This window comes from Hevea brasiliensis, chromosome 17, assembly GCF_030052815.1.
Source record: "Hevea brasiliensis isolate MT/VB/25A 57/8 chromosome 17, ASM3005281v1, whole genome shotgun sequence".
In the NCBI taxonomy this organism is placed as follows: Eukaryota; Viridiplantae; Streptophyta; class Magnoliopsida; order Malpighiales; family Euphorbiaceae; genus Hevea; species Hevea brasiliensis.
Genome location: NC_079509.1, coordinates 13,288,250 through 13,315,228, shown reverse-complemented (window position 1 = coordinate 13,315,228; position 26,979 = coordinate 13,288,250). Strand labels below are relative to the sequence as shown.

The window sequence follows — 26,979 nt, the reverse complement described above, 5'->3', positions numbered from 1 at the left end:
ATATGCACAAGATGTTTGCTGATAAATAGAAAGGAAGGCCTGATTCGATAATATCATTATTTTACATGTAACCATAAATAGATTTTAAACCCCGTTGATAAAATTACTAGTCTAAGAGATCCAACAGGCAATAAAATTGCCCAGGTGTTTTTTTTTTTTTTTTTTTTTTTAAATACACTGATGTATTCTGCTCCCAATTAATTGATTTTCTTTTTAACTCATAAAGCCACCTCCAGGCATGTTTGTTGGCCCTTGTGATGAAACTTGTCCCTGTGAAACTAATTGTGACCGTCCTGGACCTTGAACGTATGCCTGACCCATTCCTGTCCCAATCAATTGTTGCTGCTGTGGAAGTTGCTGCTGCAACTGCGGAAGCTGCTGCTGCTGCTGCTGCAACGGCTGAAGCTGCTGCTGTTGAAGCTGCTGTTGTTGTTGTTGTTGAAGCTGTGAGAGTTGTTGCTGTTGCTGCAATTGGGGATGTTGTTGCTGATGTTGCAGCTGTGGAAGTTGCTGCTGCAGCTGTGGAAGTTGCTGCTGCTGCTGTAGCTGTGGAAGTTGTTGCTGTTGCAGCTGTGGAAGCTGTTGCTGCTGTAGCTGTGGATGCTGCTGCAGTGGCATCTGCTGGTGATGCTGCTGCTGCTGCATTTGTTGCTGCTGACTGGATATTTGAGGCTTAAACACAACCATATCCTGGTTCCACATAAATATTAGGTAGATTAAAATGTTGTATTCACTGACTACATATTTTTGCATACTCATTATACCTAATAAGAATGAAGCACACTGAAAAAAAACATGCTCCTAATATAGGCTGTAACTTCTATAAATTTTAGAAGAACTTATCGATCCTGCAGATATGGGAAAAGGCATAGAACATCTTACCCCAGGAAAGAGCATCCCTATCAAGCGGCAGGCTTTGTCTGAAACAGAAAGCAGTAATGTCTGTGATGGCAATTGGATGACTGCACACTTGGGAAATTAAGATCGATATTAAACACAAGAAAAGTCCAGTAAATAAATATGAAATCCATGTTTTCACACAAAACAGGAAACGAGATTGGCATAACTAAAACTAAATAAAAGGGTCACGAAACAATTACTGGAACTTGAGTATTAGTTTCACAATGTTCATTTTTTCTTTTTCTTAGAACATGGGCAGTATCAATACGTCCTGGCCTTTGATTTGTATGCAACTTGCCAAAAATTTGGAAATAACAAATTTAGACCACGACTTCCATAGTGAGTTGCAAAATTGGAAATTACTACAAGAAGTCAAAAACAAGCCTCAAGGGGATTAATTGCAATAAAGGAAGTTGTGGACACAATTTATTTATGAGGTTTTGGCCAAATTTGCAAAGAGCATCCAAGTTTAGGATTTATGTGATGATTTACCTCAAGTTATTTCAACACTAAAGTAATAGCAGAATTATATGCAATAGTGTATTATAAGAATAAATGGCTCCTCTTATTTAGCTCAACTAACTAGATAAACAGATTTTAAACCAGCGAAAAACTAGGCAAAGGATGTCCCTCTATTCCCAGGATTCTCAGTTCATCCCATGCTAGAATATAACAGCAGCAATTTTCATGCTTGTCTAAGCATTCACCCTAAAAGTAGCACACAGAAAATTTAACCCACTAAGGATTCCTTGTTGAAAAATAAAGCCAAAATGCAGAAATTATCAGAACAAGCCAGCAGATTATGCCTTTGCATTAACCACTTTTCTTGATCACCCTAGACACACTCATTGGCTTGCAAATGCCAGGACTGGGCTTGATATAAACTGAAGCCCGGCTCTACAAATAGCCAAGTGGAGCAGGCTTAGACTTTTGCCCTGGCCCCATATATTTTGTTATAACTTAATTATTTTGTCGTAACATTATACAGCCAAGTAAGCAGGTCCAAGGTTCAAAATCCCAAGTCCATACCCCCAAAAAATGATAGGCAAGGTGCAACCTGCCAAGGGAAAAATTTTGCAAGTCGCACAAGATGAGTTCCCAAGCCATACCAGCTCTCTCCATCCACAGACAAGACTAACAAACACTTTTCAAAGACAGATAAAAAAAGAAACGAGGATAAAAGGAAGGTGGAGAAAGGCAGTCATGTTCATTGCGACCATTACTGGAACATGACAGTAAAGAACTTGAGACAATTCCCCAATACGATGCTCCACTGATCTAGTTATTTATAAACACTAATATCATAGAAAATGCATCCATTATTAATGTGATATCCTTCGCTTCCAATTCACTAGAACAATTGAGTCTTTTGTGGAATTGTAATAAGCTAAACAGAACATTATAACTCCAAATTCTTTCATGAAAATCACACAACTAAAGTTAATGATGATTGTAGAAGGGAAAAGTGAAATACGGCTTCGAACAACTGTAAAAAAAAAATTGAGAAAATATAATAATCTAAGAAACTAGGCTATTGCCAGGCCCAGGAGGGGTAAAGGAGATCTAAGCACTCCGGCAACTTACAAGCTTCTTTTCTTGCAGTTGTCCAAGAAACCCATGCTGATTCATTGCCCGAAATACTAGAAAATCAGCCTTCCCAACATACTGCCTACATAAATAAGAGAATATCAGAAAGGATCAGAAATACAACAAATCTATATAGACACAATTGAATAAAGAAATGCAAGACAGACAGGAATACAGTGATTACTTGTTATTCATGTGGTCCTGAGATATCAGCCGAACTATTTGCATTGTTGGTGGCCAGTTTGAAGCAAGGCTGAGAAGCACACCAGAGAACTCATCAACCATTTGAATATTTATCTCTCGTGTACATAGGTTTGCATATTGTGCGAGCTTGCCACAAAGGAATTCAAAACAGTTAAACAAGTATGAAGGTGAAGGGATACACAAACATAACCCAATACAGAATGAACCTTGCCACTGTTCATTATGGTGATCAGAAGGAAGATGAATGTTAGGTTTGAAAGGATACTGCACTTGTGACTTTTGATTTGAGGTCATACACAATAAGGTCATCCACTATAAGTTGAGTGTTGTAGCTCTTTAGTTGTAATAGTATTTGCTAACAGTAATTATTATAATAATAAAGGTGTACTATGAAGCTATAAAGTGGTCAAAATCAAGTCTATCAACCTCATGTAATACAGGTCATATAGACACTTAAACCGTCAAAGAATTTTGAGGACTTCTATTTGAACAGTTCATAGGAAGCTTGAGATCAACAACAATAAATAGTTTATCTCAACAACAATAAATATTCTCTTCAACTCTGCTTCAATCTTAATGTTGTTGAGTCAGCCTCCATTCTACTCAATTATCATCACATTCTAAATCCTTCCTAAGTATTTCACCCCATGTCAGCTATATACCTCCTGTTGTCTTCTCTCCAATAACTTGAATGTCTTGTATTGATGGATCCACATTTGTTAAGGGCGCGCCCCAGGCGTGCCTAAGGTGCAAGGCAACGCAGGCTCTTGGCTCAATGCCTTGAAGCTCTCCAGGCGGGCGGTCTTCCTAAGGTGAGCCCAAGTGGCCGAGGCGCACCAAGGCGCAAGGCACGCCCCAACCACACCAGGCTCAGAAATTCTATTTTCTTTAGACCATCGGACAAAAAAAAAAGAGAAGAAGAAGAAGGAGGAGGAGGAGAGGGCTTCTCTACAACTCTAGCCTCCAGCTCCAACTCCGGAAGAAGAATCTCCAAGTTAGTTCTTTTTCTTCTTCTTGCTTTCTTTCTTTCTTCTTCTTCTTCTCTCTTTCTTCTTGCTTTTCTATTGCTTCTTGAAGACATGAGCTGGCTGGTCTTCTTCTTCTTATTTCTTTCTTTCTCCTTTTTCTTCTCTCTTTCTTCTTGCTTTTCTGCTGCTTCTTGAAGACATGAGCTAGCTGATCTTCTTCTTTCTTTCTTTCGTTCTTCTTCTTGATTTTCTGCTGCTTCTTGAAGACATGAGCTGGGCGGGTTCATTTCTGCTTCTTGAAGACGCAATCTTCCTCCTTTATCGCAATTTGCTCTTTTTTCTTCTTTTTTTATCTGTTAAGTAGCCATCATTTTTCTTTCTTTTTTCTGCAAACCAAGTGGTAACATGCAAAAGTAACAGGATTTGAAGATGCTAATGGGCAGATAAATGAGCTATAGTTATTAATTTTTTATGTATTTATTTCTATTTTTCATAAATTAAATATTAAATGAATTACTTTTATATTAAATACATAATTATTCATAATAAGTTTATAAAATTCATTTCAAATAATTTGAAGTTATATTTAGTAACTTATTATTAAATTAAATATACAGTAAAAATAATAAAAATTAAAAATTTTATTAGAATATAAAATTAAAATTATCATTTTAACATTATATTTGATTAAAAATAAAATTAATATAATGTATTTTAATAACAATTTTTACTCATATATATAATTTAATTGATAATGGTGGTGCAATAAGCAATAAAATAAATAATAAATTACATATATTATCATATGTAATTAATATTACATTAATTAAACCTATAGTGCTTATGTAATTTATTTTTACAATTTTTTTTTTAATTTTTGCGCCTCACCTCTCTCAGGCGCGCGCCTTGCACCTAGGGTCCAGGACCCTTGGCTCCTCGATGCGCCTTGAGCCTTTAACAACTATGGGTGGATCCACCAATCTATGTTGGATGCAAGCAAACTATTTTTATTGCTCCTCACTCAACTCATCCTCAATGGCTGCCACTTCCACCTAACTATAAATAAAATCTTCTATTATATTTTCACAGATCCATCTTAGCACACTAACATCTGCCATTTTCACATTCCTTTATCACCCAACTTTCAATGCAATGTGTCATAACTAGTAAAATTGTAAAAATCAGTTTTTATGATCATAAGACATCCACTGCACTAATTATCTATTATCAATCAGTTTAAAAAATTATAGGAAGTCAATGCACAGTTGAATGGAGCATGGCATTAGGATGCTAAACCTTCAACACATCATCACAACTTACGCTGCAGGAAATAGATCATAACAGCTCCAATAATTCTAAACCTGAGAAAATAATACATTATCCTTCAATTAGGCTTACCACCCACCATAATTGTACTAATTGGCACCTAACAACAAGTAAGCTTTTATACAGCTACACAGTTTAAATAAATAGTTCTACCATAATCCTTAGTTTTATCTAGAGAAAAAACTAGTTAGATTTTGTTTAGCAGATGGTTTCAATTTAGCAGCATTAATATATAGAATATGATTGGTTTTATTTCAGCATAGCATTGGATTCAAGGTATTCTCAAACCTAAACATAGGAAGGTCATTATTCCTAGAGACGACTCATCCATAAAATCTACATTACCTGGGCCCTTCATTTAACACTTAAGTACTAATGTCTGACACTTGGATATGGGGAACGGTATGGATGCTGGACACACCAAAATGTTTGAAAATATTCCAAAACATGAGTCTGATGCTTGGACACCAACCCACTCTCAATGTTGCAGGATGAGGATAAAACTCACATCTCATCATCAACTTCAAGCAATTTCCATGTTAAATTTTCTTAAAACTAAACCTGATTTTAAATATGTTCTCCACAATCATGAGATATATGAATGGTTACCAACTGACGAGGGCTTATTTTTTTGGGCGTGTTCCAAAATGGTCCAAACATGTTCCCAAGTGTGCTAACACATTTTAACTTGCTGATTTGTAAAAATACAGCTGCAGTTTAAGTTTTAGATGCTTTTCCTATTTCAATTAGGAAATGTTTCTAATTTTCCTATTTTAATTAGGATTAGTTAGGATTCTATTCGATTTCCTATCCTAGCGATTTGAATATACAAGGTGAATCTATCGATTTGGTTGATTTTTTTTTTCCTAGAGGGTTGTTTGAGCCTATAGTCTCAAATTTTAGGGTATGTTCGGCATGGTTTCAAATCGCAGTCGTGATAGCGTTCACAGTCGCTGTCACTAGTAATAGAAATAGCCTGTAATGGCCGTAGCATAACGGTAATAGCCTGACGCTACGCAAATTTTTTTGAAAAATTTACAAAGTTTATAAAATAACTATATATTGGTAGATATAAGTAAAATTAAGATACACAACTAAATAATAAATACAAATACATCAATTAAAGACATTAAATCTATCATGTTTAAACATTATTAGTATTAAACAATTTATAACTAGAATAAAGATATTTAATGATGATCTTAGCATGGTTACAAATAACGGTCATTACGTAACACAACGGCCGTTATTTACAGGTTTTGGAAGGGTTCGTTACGCGATATACTGTTATTTACAGGCAATCTGGAGTTGTGAGTGTAACGACCGTTACAACCGTTACGTAACAGTAACGGCCATTATTTACTGTTATGCAATGGTAATGGCCAGCTGCAATCACATGGAAACAATGTTATTTTACTTCTCTTTTCTTTGTTTGTGTATTCTCTCTTACACGGCCACTATATCTCTCATATTCTCTCAAATTTTCATCCAAATTTTTCCTTTCTTTAACAAATTCTCCCCCTTATTGTTTGCTAAGCTAAGATCATCATTAAATATTTTTATTCTAGCAATAAATTGTTTAATGCTCATGATGTCTAAACATGATAGATTTATTATCTTTATTTGATGTCTTTGTGCTTATTATATAGTTGTGTATCTTATTTTTACTTATATCTACCAACAGATAGTCAGTTTACGAACTTTGTAAATTTTTCAAAAAAATTTATATAGCGCTAGGCCGTTACAGTTACGTTACGATCGTTACAGGCCTGTTTCCATTACCCGCATCTGCAATCGTGAACACGACCGCGATTTGAAACCATGGATCTTTGCTTAGCAAACAATAAGGGAGAGAATTTGTTGAAGAAAAGAGAAATTTGGGTGAAAATTTGAGAGAATATAAGAGATATAGTAGCTATGGAAGAGAGAATACGCAAACAAAGAAAAGAGAAGCAAAACAACATTGTTTCCATGTGATTGCAACAAGCCGTAACAGCCGTTACTATTACACAACAGTCGTAATAGCTATTACACCTGCAACTCCAGATTTGCCTGTAAATAACGGCGTACCCTCCCAAAATCTGTTAATAACGGCCGTTGCGTTACATAACGCCCATTATTTGAAACATTATGTTCAGTAATGCGTGTTTTCTTGTTTTTTATTTTACTAAAAGCAAAAATAGTTTTTACTTCATGTTGACAAGTTTTGATAAACAAGCTTTAAACTGTCATCTCCTACTTTCTTTTTCTCATCTCACATATACTATAAACGTTACCGTTTGCTTCATCTTCTTTATCTTTAAAAAAAAATTAAGTATTCACGGGTTTGTTCCTTTCATCTCATCAAGATCTATCATCAAGTATTCTTATGTTCAGGGGAAACATGCATATTGATAGATTTCCATTTAGATCACTGAAACCTAGAAACATGTATGTTGTAAGTTTCCAGTTATGAAAGTGAAAGGATTTGATTGGGTAATGAAGTTGTAATCACATAATGGTTTTAAATTGCGGTCGCGGCCGCATTCGCAGTCGCGAGTAACAAAAACGGGCGTGTAACGGCCGTAACAGTAACGATCTGTCGTCACGCAAATTTTTTTGAAAAATTTGTAAATTTCAAGAAATGCATGCATATTCAAAGATATAATTAAAACTAAGATACACAACAACATAATAAATATAACTATATCAAATAAAGACATTAAGTTCATTATTTTTATACATCATTAATATATTCATTAAATTATTTGATATTATTAATATATCCATTATTTTTATGTAGTATGAACTAATTTAACGCATAAACATATTTATTAAATTCTTTAATATTATTTTCTAATTATTTATGTATTTACCTCAAAATTATTAAAAAAAGTTTTAAGAATCAGAGAAAATAAAAAATAACTCAATTTTTGATACTTTTAAACTCAAAACTTTGTAGAGGATCGAAGTTGAAGGCCTTCGCTTCAGTAGATTTTATTGTGGATGTGTAGAGAGAGAGAGAGAGAGTGTCAAGTTTGAGAATTGAGAGAAAATGGCTGAGACTTGAGACTTAAGAGAGAGTTGAGGCTTTGAGTGACAGCAAATGGCTATTGAATGGCTAATGAAAACTGAAAATAAAGCGAAGGAAAAAGAGAAAATATATGCCATTTAACATAATAATTGAATAAGTTAAAGAGAGAATCCCTCTGCAGTACATCGGTTTCACTTTCACATGAATGGAGCCAATCATGAAGGTGAAGTAGATGTGAAATAGAGCTGGAAATGCAAAGTAGGTCAGGAAATGGCATTACGTAATGGCCGGTAACGGTTACGTAATGGCCGTGGCAGGTACAATTTTTAAAACCCATAATTTAACGGGTTTAATGATCACGGCAGCCCAAAAAACCTATAAATAACAGCCATTTTTTGAAACCATGAATCACATAGAGAAATATTTGAGAAGATAAAAGTGACAGAGTGTGATTGGGTAATGAAGTTGTAATCACAAAGAGAAATATTTGGGAAGAGAGAAGAATTTGATTGAAAGGCAAAAACTAAAAACTTCAAAGAAAAACTATGATTTTGAGGTTTCACTTTTTTGTATTTTGTTTTTGAAATGATTCCATAAAAGTGATCACAAAAATAAATGAAAACAATTTGGACAAACACGTTTTACCAAAAACAAAAAATGACAAAAATGCCAAACGCAACCTTAATATTTCACTTCATTTTTTACAGTGAAAAATGCATATAAAACCTTTCCTTAGATATTTTTTTATTCCATCAGCCATTCTTTTCCCTCTCCCTCTTCTTTCGTTTTCTTTCTCTTTTTGTTAATATACTCCTCCAATTATAGTTGTCAAATTATGACATTATATATTAATATATTTTGGCCTCTTAATTTAATTCACAATTTTTTTTTATTATTCAATTATTGTTCAAATTTAAATAGGATTTTCACTATATGCACAATGATAATCATTGTCTACAATTCAAGAGTTCATATTTTACAACATAAAACCACATGATATAACAAGAATATTTTGTTCTTTTATAATGCATCATTCTCATTAACTAAATGATAATTCTATATGCATCAACATATGTCGTATTTTTTTTTTTTTCACTTACTTTAGAACATATATCATTTTTAATTAATTTTAAGAATATTTATCAAATCTTACGATTCAATTCCATTCTTGATTCACAAAATAAACGTGTTGATTCTCGATTTGACAACTATGGTTATTTAAATTTCCTACTTCATATAGGATTAAATTTTTCCTATTTTATCTAGATTTCCTACTGTGTTTTAATTTATCTAATCTTCCGAGAAAGTAGATTTATTTTCCTATTAGGTGTCGGTAATTAAATCTCTATAAATAGCCCAATATAATATATTCTATGTATTTTTAGTTTTTGAGTTTCAATTAATAAAATTCTATTGAGAATTTCTCCCCAATACTTTGAGTATTGTGAGTGTGTGTTCTTTGTGAGATTCACACTACATCAGGTGGCATTAGTACAGGAAAATCGCCCCCATTGAGATGGCTTACCTTGATGGAGGAGGCGATTATATTAGTAATTGCGATGATGATCGAGGAACTAAAGCCATTACTATAGGAACAAAATGTTGCTAGGATGGGAGCGACATGTAGAGCAATAGATGAGTCTCAGATTCGAGCATATAAAGAGACGCTTTGAGAGATGCTTTGAAGAAATTGCATATCATCTTGGGTTGACAAAAGAAGGCAAGGAGATGGTTTAGCTCGTGGTGACCCTATTTATCGATCAATTCCTGCATATAGGCAATATTATCTATGTTGAAGATTTGGAGGAAGAAGATAACTATGAGCGCATCTGGTTCAATAAACATCAACAGTATGGTGGTGACAGGAGAAGACACGCGTATGGAAGAGAAAGGACCAATCTGTACATGGTTTATGATAAAGCATTTGATGAAACAAGAAATTTTTTTCCTCTATATTATGAGCAAATTTTATTCTAGCAGAAACAACATTGCCAACAGAAGGTCCAGCCAAGCCCTTAGCAGTTGAAAAATGAAAAAGCAAAAAACAAAGGAAGCATCGGGACTCAACAAAGCAACTTGAAGTGGAGGAGCCTAAGCTTGAAGAATTTGAATTAGAAACTTTAATCGAATTTTCTTTTGCTATGGATAAAGATGAAGAGCTTGAGGAATGCGTCCCAGGGAATAGAAAATATCACGCTTTGGAGATTCCATTGGAAGTTAAAGAAAAACCATACATGGAGACAATAATAGAAGTAGGAGAAAAACAAGTTGTGGAAATGTGATTACTTTTCGTAATTGACAATTGGAAAAAAATTTTACAGTATTATTATTTTGTGATTACTTTATTATTATGTAATTTTCGAATTGCTTATTATTTTAAAATATATTTTAATCAATAAAAATAATTTTTAGCATAAAATTTCAATTAAAAGAGAATTAAAATATATTTTATATTATAAATATATTTTATATTATAAATAAAAATATTTAAATATAAAATTTAAATCAATGAACTATTTTGTTAATTAAATAAAACATTAGGAACCATATTTTAATTTACTGTTACTTTCTTAAATTTAATTTAGTCCTTTTGACTACTATTGTGACAACTACTTAAATTTTGGCTATAAGACACAAAATAATGTTTTGGCAACAATCAAGAAAAGTCTTAAAAGTTTTAGATCTTTTTGTCCAATAAGCCTAACTAATATATTGGTCTCAACAATGAAAATCTAAGTTGTAAAAGCAACTTTAAGAACATAAATTTCTATACAAGTCCATTTTTAGTAGAAGTTATTTTATAATTCCAAACTTACTCCTCAGGAGCCACAGCACTTCTGTAACCCTGTAACAAATAAATCAGGCATAAGGTTCATGCATAAAGCAAAGAAAAGCTGGAGTACATAAAATGGTAACAATGAAGAAGTAATAAAGCAGCACTATGCAATAACTATAATCATAAAGAGGCGTATTATGAATATTTATCACGTGTTTCAGACATACTTCCAATCTGGTGATAAAGACAGGCTGCCCTTGACGCTGCCCAGACAAATTTCCCTACATGAAAGTTCAGCGTTAAGTATTTCACTAGTACAATACTTGCAATGATGAAGAGCAATTAGGTTTAAAATCCTCACCAATGATTGATGAAAATTTTTTACAAGAAATTACAAACAACAATACAAACCGGAGTCTAGAAGATACTGTTCAACACATGGTCAAATTGGCCCATTGCATTTTAGGTCATTTTAGCTTTTACTAACGCAGGGGAGTTTTGAAGGCACTGTTACCAAGGAAAATGTATACTAATAGGTTCTGATTGGGAACAATTAATGAGAACTAAATCTGTGAGAAATCTCCAAGTGCCTCTGTAATTTTGAGTGAGATCAGTTGGGGAAAGGAGAAAAGCTAAGGTTGTGTAGGCATGTCATCAACTTGATGAAGGAGGTTATTCTAAGTGGAGCATTAGCAATTTCTCCCATTAGCTTTAGGTCAAGGATGTCTTGGTATTTCCAAAAGAATGCAAGACAGTATTAACAGGAATGCAGAAGGGATTATACTAATCCTAAAGAGGCATAGTGTGTTTTTTTTTTTCTCATAGGTCTGAATTCACTCCTTATTCTAAAAATGTAAAACTCTCTTTTATTTATTTATTTTTGGGGGCGTGGGGGGAATGATGGGGGAGGAAGTGTTTGATAAGTTCCGATACTAGGTACAATCCTAACTCCACCTACCCCTTCACCACTTATCCAGAAGCTCAAGACAGCTTAATAGGCTGCCTGCAGATCATTTTGTTTAACATATGTGAGCAAACAAATTTATTAGATACTGCATGACAAAGTATAAGAGAGATATTACGTGGCATGCCCAAATGCAATAGTCTAGCATAGTAAGAAAGTGAGAACTTCTTCAAATATGTAGTAAACATGCCAAAAGGCCTGACACCATCCTTGATTTGAGGATAAAAAATTGGAACACTGCTATCAGAATGTGTCAAATCCATTGTAAATCTTCAACAAAATTGCATCATGACTTACCTCCCAGACTTTGACATATTTGGATTGTGCTGATTGCAAAGCACTTGTTGTCTGCTGTGACAATGGCATATTAGCTGCTGAGTTGTTATTCACACCAAGAGACTGCATCCCACTTTGTGCTTGTTGAGGCATTCCTGGAGTTGGAATCATGGTGCTGCTTCCAGAAGAGACACACGACGGACCAAGACCACTCATCATATTCTGATTCATGCCGATTCCACTTTGCACCATTTGTGCTCCTGAAAGATTTCCTTGGCTCATGCCTGGTACTGATGGACCCATGCTAACACCTTGAAGGTTACCCATGGGTTGTGAAATTCCAAGATTTGAGTTTCCAGATATGTTAGAATTTGCAGAAGTGAATGAACCAAGGCCAGAGTTTGATGCAATTTGAGTTGTCCCTGATCCTGCTATTGAACTAATACCAGGTTGTCCAGATGAAAAAACATTTTGAGCAGGAGGCGCAGAAGAAGCCATGCCACTGGATATCATATTTGACATATGCATGGCAACAGGAGTCTGATTCATTGATTGAAGACCGATCGTAGTTCCTCCAGTTAAAGCAGCAGAGTTCATCACTTGGCGTGCTTGAGAGAGATTATTCAGTATGCTAACATTCGCTGCACCAGGAGGCACAGGACGTACAGACTGTGGCATCCCACTGACACTCGGTTTTAAGTCTGACACATTTTCACCACTTGAAATCATCTCTTGAGTAGTTGTAGGCGGTGAAGATGTCTGCAAACTTGGAACTGCTTGAGAAGTGGGACGCGCAGATGGAATATGTGAAAAAGCAGGTCCAGGTGCAATGGAAGTTACGGTGGTTGGTTCCTGCACACGTAAGTTATGAATTTATAAGCAAGGCCATTATAGAAGCAACCATTTCCCAATAATAAGACAAGAAAATTAGAACAGAGGATAATTATACTTACAACTTTTACAGTTGCAGTGGGAACATTTGCAACTGAAATTGGTGGCCGGTTCAAGATAGATCCATTCACTAAAATTTAAAAACAAGTTAGGCATCAAGCAATCAACCAGGAGGCATCAACCAGGCAGAATATCAAAGCATGAATTTGACATTGGCAGTAACCTAATGAGCCTAAAAATATAACCTAAATGCCTTAGAAAAACACTCATTCTATGGTTTATATAGTCAACATTTCAAATTGCAATTTATAGATCAGCACTGACAGGATATCATCTTGCAGTACAAATTTCAGAGGAAAGCCCATTAAATTTCTTATAAATTGATCAAATTATGATAGGATGTTTGATAGTATTTCTTTCAATGTCAACGGCTCAAAATTTAATGGATAACAAGCTGACAGCCTCTGCAACTACAACAGCCAAATCATGTCTCAAGCGACAAAGACCAAAGTATGTATTCAGTACCCAAATGCTCTATTTTTAAGGCTACTGACTAAACAAAGTTCAAGTTTACACGGGACTAAACAATAGTGCATGATGAGAGTGCTAATTAATGCAGTTTTTTTCCCATTATTTCTTACATAAAATCAAGGTAGATGATGTGTTTAAGAAGAGAAAATGAACAAATCATGCAAAGAGTCAATCAAAATAATAATTGAGATGTAGACACAATTGCATAAACAACCTGATGGTATTGAAGGTGGAGCTGGCCCTGCAGCAGAAGTAACTGAAGCAACGTCCACTTTTACAGGACTCTGATTAGAAGGTAGATTTGCAACTCCAGGACGACTTAAAGAAGCACGCGCCTCCATGAAGTTCTCAGAGATTAGAACAAGAAAATGAGGATTTTTAACATTGTCAACTATTGGATCTGCTGCTCGGATGTTGCGTTTTCCCTGCATTGACAAAGTGATGCATCATTAGGATGCCCAATCATCAATGAGCAGAACATTAGTAATCTCCATGAATTTCACAAATAATAAGTGCATATAATACTTGGTTCCCCCTTTTTCTTTATCCTTTTATAAGTCCATTGTTTAAAAACAAGTTTATGTTTTAGTCGGTGCTTTCAACTATGTAAGAATCCATTACCAGAATTCCACAAAATTCAAACAGTTGAATCCTCAAGTCTGTGGTCAGTGGTCACATGAGTAATGTTGTAATGTTGACCAGGCTAAAAGAGTCATGAGTTAACAAAGAGAAGCTTGATTGAGACGCTGACTACACTAGACAAGAGCTTCATGCATGCTGCATAATACAAATTAACAACCCAGTTGTAGGGGTGTAAACAAGTAGTGTGGCGCTTTGAACAGCTCAAACTCGGCTTGTCATTTTCTTTTCAAAGCTTTAGCTCGATTCAAGTTTAAATATTTAAGCTTGAGCTCAGCTTGTTTGATTTATATAAAACTTGAGCGCGGCTCATCGCTCAAACTCAGGTAAGTTATTGGATAGGCTTAGGCTCAAGATAAAATTATTTCATTGTTAGACCATAACCCACCCTTAATCAGTACTAGCTAAATGCCCATGTTCTTGCAGATGGATTTATAATTTTTATTTTTTAGTATTTAAATTATTAATATATTTATATTTGCAATTAATATTAATCAATTATAATACAAGAATGTTGGAAACTTGTAAATTAGCCAAGATTGTGTAATTTTCTAAATACAGTAGGAGATAATTAGGTGATTTATTGTTATTATTAGGATTTATTTTTTCCATTTTAGTCTTAGACTTTCTATATAAATAGAATCTTATGTAACTCGATCAAATGTACAGAAATAGAACCATTTTCCCCACAGAAACTCTGTTCCAACATGGCATCAGAGCCAATTTGAATTTTCTAGGCAGGGTTACATAAAACAAAGTTAGGGTTTCTTGGGGTTAAGCTTGTTGGCAGCACTACAAGTGGAGTTGATATACACCGCTACCCTTAAGAGGAAGCTCATCTGACGTTCGACCATTCCCTAGAGTCCTATCACCGTCCAGCCACGAGCGTGAGCTTACGCGCCACCAGAATATTTCACGTCACCATCTTCCAGCCTTTTTTTTCGGCCGAGCCGCCTTCCGGTGACGTCCCCATCCTAGCGCCTCCGAACAGCCATACCCCGGTGTCTAGTTCTTGGTTTCTGTCCCTGAGATTTTTTACATAAGTTTTTTCCTTAGCCTTTTATTATCTACAATTGTGCAATGGCAGAGAGGAAGAAGGTTTTTACTGGGAATTTCAATAATGAAAACCCCTCTTTGCAAATCAGTCCAGTTAAGCTTGATGGGACTAATTACCTTGCTTGGTCGCGGTCTTGTTTCCTATTTGTTCAAGCTAGAGGTTTGCAAGGCTATGTTACAGGAGATAAAACAAAACCAGAGGTCACTGATTCAACATACAGCCAATGGCAATCAAAAAACGCACTTGTGATGTCTTGGCTCATCAATTCCATGCAACCTCATATTGCTCGTCGATATTTGTTGCTGGATAATGCAGCTACCATTTGGAATGCTGCCTCTCAAACTTACTCACAAATGGGTAATGATGCACAGATATATGAGGTACGGAATAAGGTTCATGGAACTAAGTAAGGTGAGATGACAATTGCACAGTATTATTCTGAGTTGGGTGGTTTATGGCAGGAGTTAGATTATTACCAGAATTTTCAAGCCTCATGTGCTACTGATGCTGCAAAATTTCAAAAAATGGTTGAAAAGGAACCAATCTATGATTTCCTTACTGAATTAAATATGGAATATGATCAGATACGAATCCAGGTTCTTGGCAAGGATCCCATGCCTTCTTTGAGACAGACCTACTCCTATGTGCAGCAAGAGGAGAGCCGTAGGAGTGCTATGATCCATTCTTTTCCAGTTGACAAAGCAGGATTGGTAGCTGCTTCTTCTCGAGAACAAGCAAGTCAAGGTTCCTCAAACAAGAACCAGCTACATTGTGATTATTGTGGCAAGTCAAGGCATACGAAGGAGTATTGTTGGAAACTGCATCGTCACCCAACTAAAGGGCGTGGGGGCAAATGAGGTGGTTCTTCCAAACCACAAGCACATCTCTCAGAAGCAGTTGAATCATCTGAAGAAGCCTCAGAAATTGGGATTTTCTCTAGTGTGGAAGTTCAGACTCTGAAACGCTTACAGTCAGAACTGGATTCTAAATCTACCACTTCTGCCTCCTCTAATTTTGTTAAGTCAGATATTTCTTTCCTTACCAATTTTGATAGATCATCTTGGGTTATAGATTCAGGAGCAAATAAGTATATGACAGGCTCTTTAAACAAAATTTTGACTTACACTCCATGCTCAGGGAAAGAAAAAGTCCACATAGCGGACGGGTCTTTGACATCTATTTCTGGTACAGGTTCTGTTGCCTGCACTCCTGACTTAAGCCTTAATTCAGTTCTTTATGTTCCTAGTTTTCCCGTTCATCTCTTGTCTGTTAGTTCCCTTACTCAAGCCCTCAATTGCAAAATTGAATTTTTTTTCTACTCACTGTGTTTTTCAAGAATTAAAAACAGGGAGGACGATTGCCAGTGGTAGGATGCAAGATGGCTTGTATTTTTTGGATAACAGATGTGGTGTTACAGAGCTTAGCAAAGACCAAGCTTTACTAGGACATTCAATAAATGCTAGTGATGAGATTATTTTGTGGCATAGACGATTAGGACATCTCTCATTTTCTGTTTTAGAGAGGTTATATCCTACTTTGTTTAAGAAATACAAATTCGATTCACTAGTTTGTGGTGCTTGTGAACTTGCCAAACACACAAGACATGCTTATCATTTAATAAATAGTAAAATCTTGGTTCCTTTTGAGACTATACATTCTGATGTGTGGGGTCCTATCCAAACTATTTCTTTATCTGGTTGTCGATGGTTTATTACTTTTATTGATTGTTGCACCAGATTAACTTGGGTATATTTGATGAAAGCAAAGAATGAGGTGTTCACTTGTTTTCAACAATTTCACAAAATGATTTGTACCCAATTTGATGCAAAAGTTAAAATCCTTAGAACAGATAATGGCATAGAATATGTTAATGGAGCTTTTCATGCTTATCTAGATTCTAATGATATATTACATCAAACTAGTTGTCTTAGCACAAGTGAGCAAAATGGGGTATCTGAGAGGAAGAACAGGCATTTACTAGAGGTGGCTAGGTCTCTCATGTTCACTATGAATCTCCCTAAACCTTATTAGGGTGATGCTATTTTAGCTGTAACTTATCTTATCAATAGAATGCCACTTAGAACATTAAATTTTAAAAGTCCTTTAGAAGTCCTACGGGGCACCAGTTCTTATGTTGTTTCACCAAAGATCTTTGGGTGTGTTTGTTTTGTTCATAAAACTAATGTGGGGAAGCTAGAACCCAGAGCTCTTAGGTGTGTGTTTGTTGGATAATCTGGAACTCAAAAAGGGTATAAGTGTTATCATCCTCCATCTAGAAAGTACTTTGTGAGTATGGATGTTACCTTTAGGGAAACTGAACCTTATTTCTCTACACAGTCACCCCTTTGGGGGGAGCATGGAAGGAAGAGGTGTCTTTTAACCAACCTTTTGATCTTAAGCTTCAGGGGTGACCAAGACTAATCACCCAAACCAAAAACCCCAGTAGCAAAATTGGACAGAATGATTAATTGAGATATACTCATCGGAATAAAGAAAGCACAATTGTTGAGCATGATACTACTGATAATACCATTGTTCAATCTAATGATTCCCTGGATTTAGTTCCTGAGCATTCAGAAGAATTATCTGGTAAGCTTCCTCTGATTCTTGATGATTCTAATCCTAATCCTTATGCTAATCCTAATTCTTCTGCTGATGACTTTGATATTCCCATTGCTATTAGAAAAGGAGTTAGATCCTGTACAAAACATCCCATTTCTAAATTTGTGAATTATGATTCCTTGTCTCCCTCCTATAGAGCCTTTGTATTGTCTGTTGTTGTTGTTTCTATTCCGCAGAATTGAAAAGAAACTTACCTTGATCCAAAATGGAAGACAGCTATGATTGAGGAGATGAAGGCTTTGGCGAAAAATGGAACATGGGATCTTGTTGCTACTCCATTAAGAAAGAAACCAGTAGGATGTAAGTGGGTGTTCACAGTAAAATACAGGGCTGATGGATCCATTGAAATATACAAGGCCAGACTAGTAGCAAAGGGATACACACAGACCTACGGGGTTGATTATGAGGAGACATTTGCACCCGTTGCAAAGATGAATACTATCAAAGTATTGTTATCCTATGCAACTAATCTCGAGTGGGATCTTCAGCAATTTGATGTTAAGAATGCCTTTTTACATGGAGATCTAGAAGAGGAGTATACATGGAGATTCCTCCAGGCTTTGACGACAATAAGACCAAAGGAAAGGTTTGCAAATTAAAGAAAGCGTTGTATGGTTTGAAACAGTCACTAAGGGCGTGGTTTGATAGATTCAGCAAGGCAACGATTTCCTTTGGCTATCATCAAAGTAATTCTGATCATACCCTTTCATGAAGCATTCTAGAGGAAAGATCATATTACTTATTGTCTATGTTGATGATATAGTTGTGACAGGAGATGATAAGGAGAAATTTGTTAGGTTGAAATCTCTCTTAGCCCAAGAATTTGAAATCAAAGATTTGGGAAAGTTGCGATATTTTCTTGGGCTAGAAGTTGCAAGATCTGATAAAGGGATATTTATCTCTTAGAGAAAATACATTCTGGATCTCCTGAAAGAAACTAGCATGTTAGGTTGTAAACCTGCTGATACTCCTATTGAAATCAATCACAAGTTAAAAGCAGGGGTTGGTAATTCAGTTGATATGGGAAGAAATCAGAGATTAGTTGGAAGATTAATTTATCTTTCACATACTAGACTAGATATAGCCTATGCAATAGGTCTAGTAAGCCGGTATATGCATGATCCACGAGAATCCCATTTAGAGGCTATGTTCCACATTCTGAGATATCTAAAATCTGCACCTTGGAAAGGCCTGCTCTTCTCCAAGCATGGTCACTTACAAGTAAAAGCTTTTACAAATGCAAATTGGGCAGGTTCCCTTGATGACAAAAGGTCAACCTCAGGTTACTGTACTTTCATTGAGGGTAATCTTGTTACTTGGAGAAGTAGAAAACAAAGTGTGACTGCTAGATCGAGTGCAGAAGCAGAATATAGGGCCATGGCACAGGGAGTTTGTGAACTACTGGGGTTACAGAAGTTGATAGATGAATTGAAGTTATCAGATACAAATAGCATGTCCTTGATATGTGATAACAAGGCTGCTATCAGTATTGTCCACAATCCTGTTCAGCATGATAGAACTAAACACATAGAGATTGATCGATACTTCATAAAGTAGAAGATAGCAAATGGCTCATTGACAGTTACTCATGTAACTTCAATAGAACAACTAGCTGATACATTCACCAAGGGTCTTAGCAGCAAAGTTTTTCACACTTTAGTTTGCAAGTTGGGCATGCGCAATATCCATACACCAACTTAAGGGGAAGTGTTGGAAACCAGTAAATTAGCCAAGATTGTTTAATTTTCTAAATATGATTGTGTAATTTTCTAAATATAGTAGGAGATAATTAGGTGATTTATTGTTATTATTAGGATTTATTTTTTCCGTTTTAGTCTTAGACTTTCTGTATAAATAGAATCTTATGTAACTCAATCAAATGTACAGAAATAGAACCATTTTTCCCACAAAAACTCTGTTCCAACAAAAAGAAATATAAATTTAATATTATATAAATTATTAAAATGGTTCTAATTAGTTTTTTATTGTGAAGTTTCATTTAATCATTAACTTGATTAAGTTTTAATTCTTTTTACTTGTATATTAATAAGGTATATACTTTATTACTTTATACAAGTTTTAAATTTCATAGAATTCAATTAATTTTAATTCATTGTATTGTGTTCTTAATTAAGTTATAAAAGGATTAGTTTTTAAAATATTATTACTAATTATATTTTACACCTAATATCTTAGTTCATTAATTTGTTCAATGATATAAATAAATTAGTTATTATAAAAATTTTAATCTTAAGTATTTCTTTATATAAATAACAAAATATATTTTTTAAATTCTAATTAAAAATATTTTTTAAAAAATATTTACATATTAAAATATAACTAAATTTATTTTAATAATTATATATAAAATATATAAAAATATTAATTGTAATAAAGCATTATTATTAATTTTATAATTTTATAATATTTATTTAATAATATATTGGTTCAACCCCGATTGAACCTTAAACCTTTAGCCCTTCACCTTCATCAGTTCAATGACCGAGTTAGATTTAAAAAAATCAATCACAAAATGCTATCTAATTGCATTATAAATAATTTTTAAATTAAAAAATAGTTGTCACCATTCTATTATATCTCATATAGTTATACAATCTAACCATAATTTTAATTTTATAATTATATTATTAATAATTTAATTGCTTTCTAATTAGGGAAGGGCATTCAGTTGATTCTATTTCAAACCTAACCAGGAAAACCAAATAGCCTATTACGACTAACCAAACCAACCAACTAGTGAGATACAACCAAACTAAACCAAAAATTTTTGTTTGGCTCGGCTTTATTTTTTTGGTTTGGTTTAAGTATGGGCTTGCTAGAAAGCTTGGGCCTTCAAATGCTAAGTTCTGGGTATAGGCTAATGGGCTAGACAAAAGAGAAGCCTTTAAAAATATGGCAAAATAACCGAATCAAACTAAAAAACTGAAATTCTAAAAAATAACTAGCTAAACAGAACCAACTAAACCGACTAACTAAACTGAATAGACCAAATTGGTTCAGTAACTAAAAACTGCTCATCCCTACTTATAATGGTTCAATAATAATAATAATAATAATAATAATAATAATAATATATCCCCCCCCCAAAATAAAATCAATACATTTAATTTAACATATAATAATATATTAATTAACAATCAGACTCAGGAGACTATAAACGAGCTAGTTCATGGGGTTTAGAAACAAGTTGATTCACGAGTCAACTTGCAAACTTAAATGAGCTAAGTATTAATGACCTCAAACTTGTCATGTTTAGCAAACAAGCCTCAAAATCATGCTTGAACTCGGATTAAAGCAAACGAGTCAAGCCAAGTTGCTACTTAAGGCTTGGCTCATTTACAACCCCATCACCATGAGAAAGCAAGAGAGAGATAAAGAGAGATCAACATTCTTACCGAATTGTAGATTGCTCTAATTTTTGGCAGCTGTTTTGGACAAATGACAGACAGAGAAACAGAGCACTGTAATGCAAACAAGGAGCCAGTGACCAAATGGTGAGCAACATTCAAGAGAGAAGTTAGCACTAGTAAATTAACCAAGAGTCCAAGAAAACAATATAAGCATACTTGAGGAAATGATTTCGCAACTGTCTCTGCGTCAGATAAGCAACTTTCTGTTTGTGGATCAATATTTTCACTCTGCTCCAAATTTTGTATTTGTGGTCGATAGACTGGTGTTGGCAAGGGATAAGGGTTACTTGCAGCAATAAGAACACAATGCCTTTGTCCATCCATATTTTGTTGAGATTGGCTTCCATTTGGAGCATAAGGGAACATCTGAAAGAAGTAAAAAAAAAGTAAACCTGAGAAATACCCTTTGCAATTGAATAATAAAGTTATTAAATCTAACTTGTTGTCTATTGCTAAACCCTTTTTTCAAATCAACTTCTATGCAACTTTACAATCAATGATTAATAGCAGTAAAGATAACAACAACCAAAGAACTTCCAAAACCTCTTTCCCAAACCATGTACACATTAAGTCTAATAGAACAATCAACAAAGAGCTCACAAGTCACATCCACTAAGATAAGTTAAGAGGAGAGTGATCGAAATATTGAGGCATGCTTAGGGTAGACCAACAACACCAATACAGAAAACCAACCATATATATTAATTACAGGAGCGAAGGAGAAGAAGGTTAGATCTAAGCTGATTTTAGTCAAAACATTGAAAAACGCTTTAGTTGCATTAGATACTTCTATTAATGTAATGATAAGATAAGTAGAATGAAATTAAATGATCCATATAATACTTAGTTGAGTTAAGCTTTTCCTCCTTAAAAGAAAGCAAAGAAATTGCAATAGCTACCATCACCATAGGAAGAGAAATAAATTTATATAGGAATTAAAAGAGGAAAGAACTCAAAAGACTAAAATATAGAATGAAACACTTCATACCATTAAAGCTTCAGAAAGACCTTCTGCAATTGCAGCGTCATTGAAGCCACCTCCAGCAAAAGGAATGGCCGCTAACCATTGTAAAAAGATGTCAACATCTCTTGTCCAGCCAGTCCGTTGCACTAAGCAAGCTAAATGAAGAATAATAAAAAAGAGAATTGCACTTTGTTCATTAGCCAAGTATAGTAGAGCAAAATCAAGATTTACATTTCACACCACTATGGCATATATTAAGGAACAATTACAGATCCAACATGTTGCAATATCAATGCAATAATTTTCAAACTAAAGGAGATTATGGAAAGCATGATCAAAATTATTGTGATTTATCTAGATTCTGTTTGTGTGGGAAAATTTAAACTGAGCACCGACGAAAGACAAGTACAAAAACTTTAAGTTTGATGTACAAACATCAAGTACATGCCATCATGTGCACAAGAAGTTCTTTAGAACTTTGACTCAAACGAAAAGTCCAAAATTACAAAATTGAAATTAGTTTCACAACTTAATTCTAAATCAACAAGTTAATCCTATTTCTTTCCTCAAAAAAAAAAAAAAAAAAAAAAAAGGTAATCCTATTCAACCCTTCAAAGCCCTAAAAAACCTTGTGCAGGCCAAACAAATGTTTCAAGTGAAGATAAAAATGAATGCAAGCAGAAATGCTGCTTTATATTTTATTCCCCAAAAAAGTAGTGATGCCAACATGATAATTTTCATAAGGTGAATCAAAAGGATCAAGAAAAAGACATACCAGAATAAGATCCATGAGAATTAAATGTGACCAGTGAGAGCTCGATATTAGAAGGTGAAGGTTTCTGTGTCTCATACAAAGAAAATTAAACACATAAATGACAACATATGAACATTTACAAGGCAATAACCATGCAACTAAAGCTTAGAAAGGAATTCACATAAAATAAAATGGTGGTAAAATCTCCTATTCCATCGAAGTAATTTATTTGCATGGTGTGTGTGTGTGTGTGTGTGTGTGTGTGTGTGTGTTCCTTCGAGGACGTCTACTAGGTAAGACCAACAGTTCAAATCAAACCTTGCTAAAACTAGGATGGAAGAAAACTAACAAAAGACGATATGAAGAGAGAATCAAGAAAAGACCCTTAGAGATAGAACATAGTTTTAGAAAACTTAAGAGATGCCAAACTATTCTTAAATCCATTGAAGTTTTCTAGGGGAATAGATATACGATTTGACCACTCATTTCCCCCATAGTGTTTGATTGAATTTAAGATTTAGTATCAAGATTGTTATAACTCCATCAAGGTGAAAATAGATTACCTGCCCAGTCAAGTCACCACCACAAAAAGACCTGCACATAGTTATCAAGGGTTATTAGTGTATATGACCAAACACGTGACCTGAACAGAAATAAATAATCATATGCTGATACCATTTAATATTAATCCCATCAAATGCTAACAAAAAAGTTCTCAAGATGGCCAACATCCCCATTATGAACCTTACATCATAATTATTGAAGTTGCTATACCAAAATATAAAACCATTAGGGATTTGAATTTAGTGGTGGTGGACTTTGTATATGAAAAAAAAGGCCCAAAAATAAGAACTACTGGTAACAGAAACTCATCACCTATGTGATGAGATAAAGAGCCACTTAAGATAAGGGGATTTATATAAACTCTAAAATTATATAGATAATTAAATTTTAAGTTATAAGAATTTTAAATTTATATAAACTCTAAAATTAAATTAAATAACAAAAAAATACAATTGTAAATGCTATAAATAATGAAGGACAATTTGGGTAAAACTAATGTTCCCCCCCTCCCTTCACACATTTATATATTATATGGAAATAACTAATCCTATTACTACTAGGATTACAAATCGTTAAACAAGAAACCCTAATTAAATTGTAATTAGGAATTCTAAATAAAAACAAACTAGAAAAATAATAATAAACCTAATAGAATGATAATAATAGAATTCCCAAATTGTATAACACTAAACTTCGTATTTCTACAATGAATATAATACCTAAGTTTAAGCTTCTTCCAGTACTGCATCACTATGTTCATGTTCAGGCATCTATTCTAAATACCATGATGATCTACATTCCAGGTGAACCTGTTCCATAACATTGGTATTGTATGCTCACCAGAACTCATCTATCACAAAATTGAAATCTTGTAATGCAACCTCTTTTTCACCATTTTTATTATGTATTAGACATAAGCATCCCTTGATAACTCCATGAGTTGCCCAATTTTTTTTTTCCAAATTACTAAAAGAAGAGTAAATTGCAGTGTGCACTGCACCATTTTTATGCGACAGAGATGCATAGTGTATCTAATTGATGCATATCGCTTTCACAAAAAGATACTGTTTTTCCATACAAGTAGTCCTCTAGGACACCTTCATTGCCTCATCTGTTGTTCCCATCCTGTAAGAACCACCCTTAAACCTCCATCTATTTCTTGATATATGTTTTAGTTTTAATTTTTTCTTGATATATGTTTTAGTTTTAATTTTAAGATAAGCCTATCCACTTAATAGAAGGACAACTATTAAGATAAAGCCTATCATATTTCACTATAAGCACTATTATACTACATATTAAGTACTGGTTCAGTAATCAAATAGCCGTAGAAACAAGGACAACTAATTATCTAGTGTCATATTCACAATGTAAACTAAAAGTTCATATTTTTTACAGGAACCAAGCAAGCACGTCAAAAATACCTGATGATCTTTTCAAGGTAATCAGAAAAGATGGTCTGCCAGAAAGGGCCCATTGCCGCGGAACCTTCAACGGCCACGACCAGCTGCTTCTCCGCCATAGGGCTGCCTTGAAAAGGAGAAGATCAGAGCTTTGCGTTCTCTTCTTTGTTCAGCTAGTGCAGAGAGGTGATTAATTTACGCTCGTGAAAAGGAAATTAAAAAATAACTCAATTTCCTTTTTCTCTTTTCAATTTTAATTCGTTGGTTTCCCAACAGCACCAGGTTCAAAATAAGAATCAATAGCGTTGCACGCTCTGGCGTTTTGCTTCGGATGAAATTTTGGGGGAAGTTTTGACGGTAGGAAAGTGGAAAACGATGCGTTTTATTGCTTTGGTCATTGCTTCGGGTTCATTGCAAGGGCAAATAAGTAAAATTAAACAAATGAAGAGAATTACCTTTTTTTATTAATTTGGTAATTCATCTATCCATATCTATTTATCTATATCTGGATTTTCATTTATAGAATATGAGTAAATTTTTGAATTTTTTTTCCTTATTTATTTATATTTTGGTTTGATCCATTAATAAATTTTAAAATTTAAAATGTTTTATATAATTATTAATTATGATATTATATATGATTATTTTTTATAAATTTAAACATTAATGTTTTTATACAGTTATTAAATATGACATTGAATAAAGATATTTTTATTTTTAAAAAATTAATATTTATTTATAATTAATTATGACTTTTAAAAATCTAATCATATTATTAAATATTGAAAGTTTATTATATATTAATATTATGAATTTCTGCATTTAAAAATTTATAAATTATTGCATTGTTTTATTTTTTTAAGGAAAATTTTTATTTTAATATTTTTTATATTTTGATTGAATGAATTAATATTTTTTAAATCTAAAATTCAATATTTAAACTTTAAAGTTTAAAGATTTTGTATCTGTCCACTATTTATAAATGCTTATAAATTATTATTATTATATGATTGGAATTCTTTTATTGTGAATACTTTATATGAAAAATTGTTTAATATAAGTTTACAAATTTATCTCATCTCTAGTGTCTTCAATGAATTGCAGTATAATTTATAGAAAAGAAAAAATACATTTTTATTGATGTTACAGTAACTGTGTTAATAGAATTAAAAAATAAATAAAATGAAAGATAAAACATAAAATAAACTAAAGCTGCAAAATGAATAAATAAAATTACAGGTAAATATCATAAAAGACTTAACAAAAATATTATATGCCTTATTTAATGAAAAAAATCTATATCTGTTATATTTAATTATATTTTATATTCAATTTTAATAATATACTTTCATTAAAATAAAAGATAAAATTATTATATTATTAAAATATTTATTAAATAATCTAAATTTTTTACATTGGATCAATTAAATATTTTATAATTTAAAATTGATTTTTTATTTAGTTATTAATTATGCTATTGGAAATACAATTATATTAATTATATTTATTGTTTACTACTATTTTTTATAAAATTAAAATTAATATTTTTACATAATTATGAAATATAATACTGGATCAAAGATTTTTTATTTTTTAAAATTAATATTTATTTATAATTAATTATGACTTTGCCAGTCTAACCATATTTAATCATATATATATCTATATACCATATAAATGTGAGAAAGAAAGGGGAGGGAAAACATTGGTATTCCCTAAAATATCCATTATAATTTATTAATATGACAATAAAAGACTCAATTTAATTAGTTATTATAAATTAATTTATTTAAATTTTTATTTTTTAAATTAATTTTAGAATTTGTATAAATTTAAAATTCTTAATCCTACTTGTACTTAATACTACTTGATTAAACTTTTTATTATAATTTTATTAAATTTAATTAACTCTTAAAATCAATACATTTAAATAAAATAAGATTATCCTACAATTATTTAATTAATAAATAATCTTTTTAATTAAAAAATTTTAATATTTTTTGCATAATTTCCATAATAAGTGTACTATTCTAATTTTAATACTATATAACCTATTCCCATGTTTTAGTATACATTCAATATGTAAATAATTTTATAATGATTAATTAA

The 26,979-nt window shown here is 33.1% G+C and overlaps 1 protein-coding gene across 1 annotated transcript; it reads right to left on the bottom strand.

Moving 5' to 3' along the window:
• Positions 1–3: 3 nt before the first annotated feature.
• Positions 4–25,208, bottom strand: LOC110638338 (mediator of RNA polymerase II transcription subunit 25). Its single transcript, XM_058140257.1, has 15 exons — positions 24,892–25,208; positions 23,467–23,497; positions 22,925–22,988; positions 22,174–22,304; positions 21,342–21,551; positions 21,171–21,236; positions 13,651–13,861; positions 12,968–13,035; positions 12,036–12,866; positions 11,002–11,055; positions 10,815–10,843; positions 2,672–2,740; positions 2,485–2,569; positions 883–969; positions 4–690 (listed from the first exon to the last, which is right to left on the bottom strand). Exons 1-15 carry the CDS (start codon positions 24,987–24,989, stop codon positions 214–216), a joined length of 2,511 nt encoding a protein of 836 aa, XP_057996240.1. The 5' UTR covers positions 24,990–25,208; the 3' UTR covers positions 4–213.
• Positions 25,209–26,979: the final 1,771 nt, after the last annotated feature.

Coding starts and splice junctions, on each gene's coding strand:
- LOC110638338 (XM_058140257.1), bottom strand. CDS start 24,989: ATGGCGGAGAAGCAGCTGGTCGTGGCCGTTGAAGGTTCCGCGGCAATG. Junction 21,237..21,341: donor TTGCGAAATCATTTCCTCAA/GTATGCTTATAT, acceptor TTTGCATTACAG/TGCTCTGTTTCTCTGTCTGT. Junction 2,741..10,814: donor AGTGCTGTGGCTCCTGAGGA/GTAAGTTTGGAA, acceptor TGTGCTTCTCAG/CCTTGCTTCAAACTGGCCAC.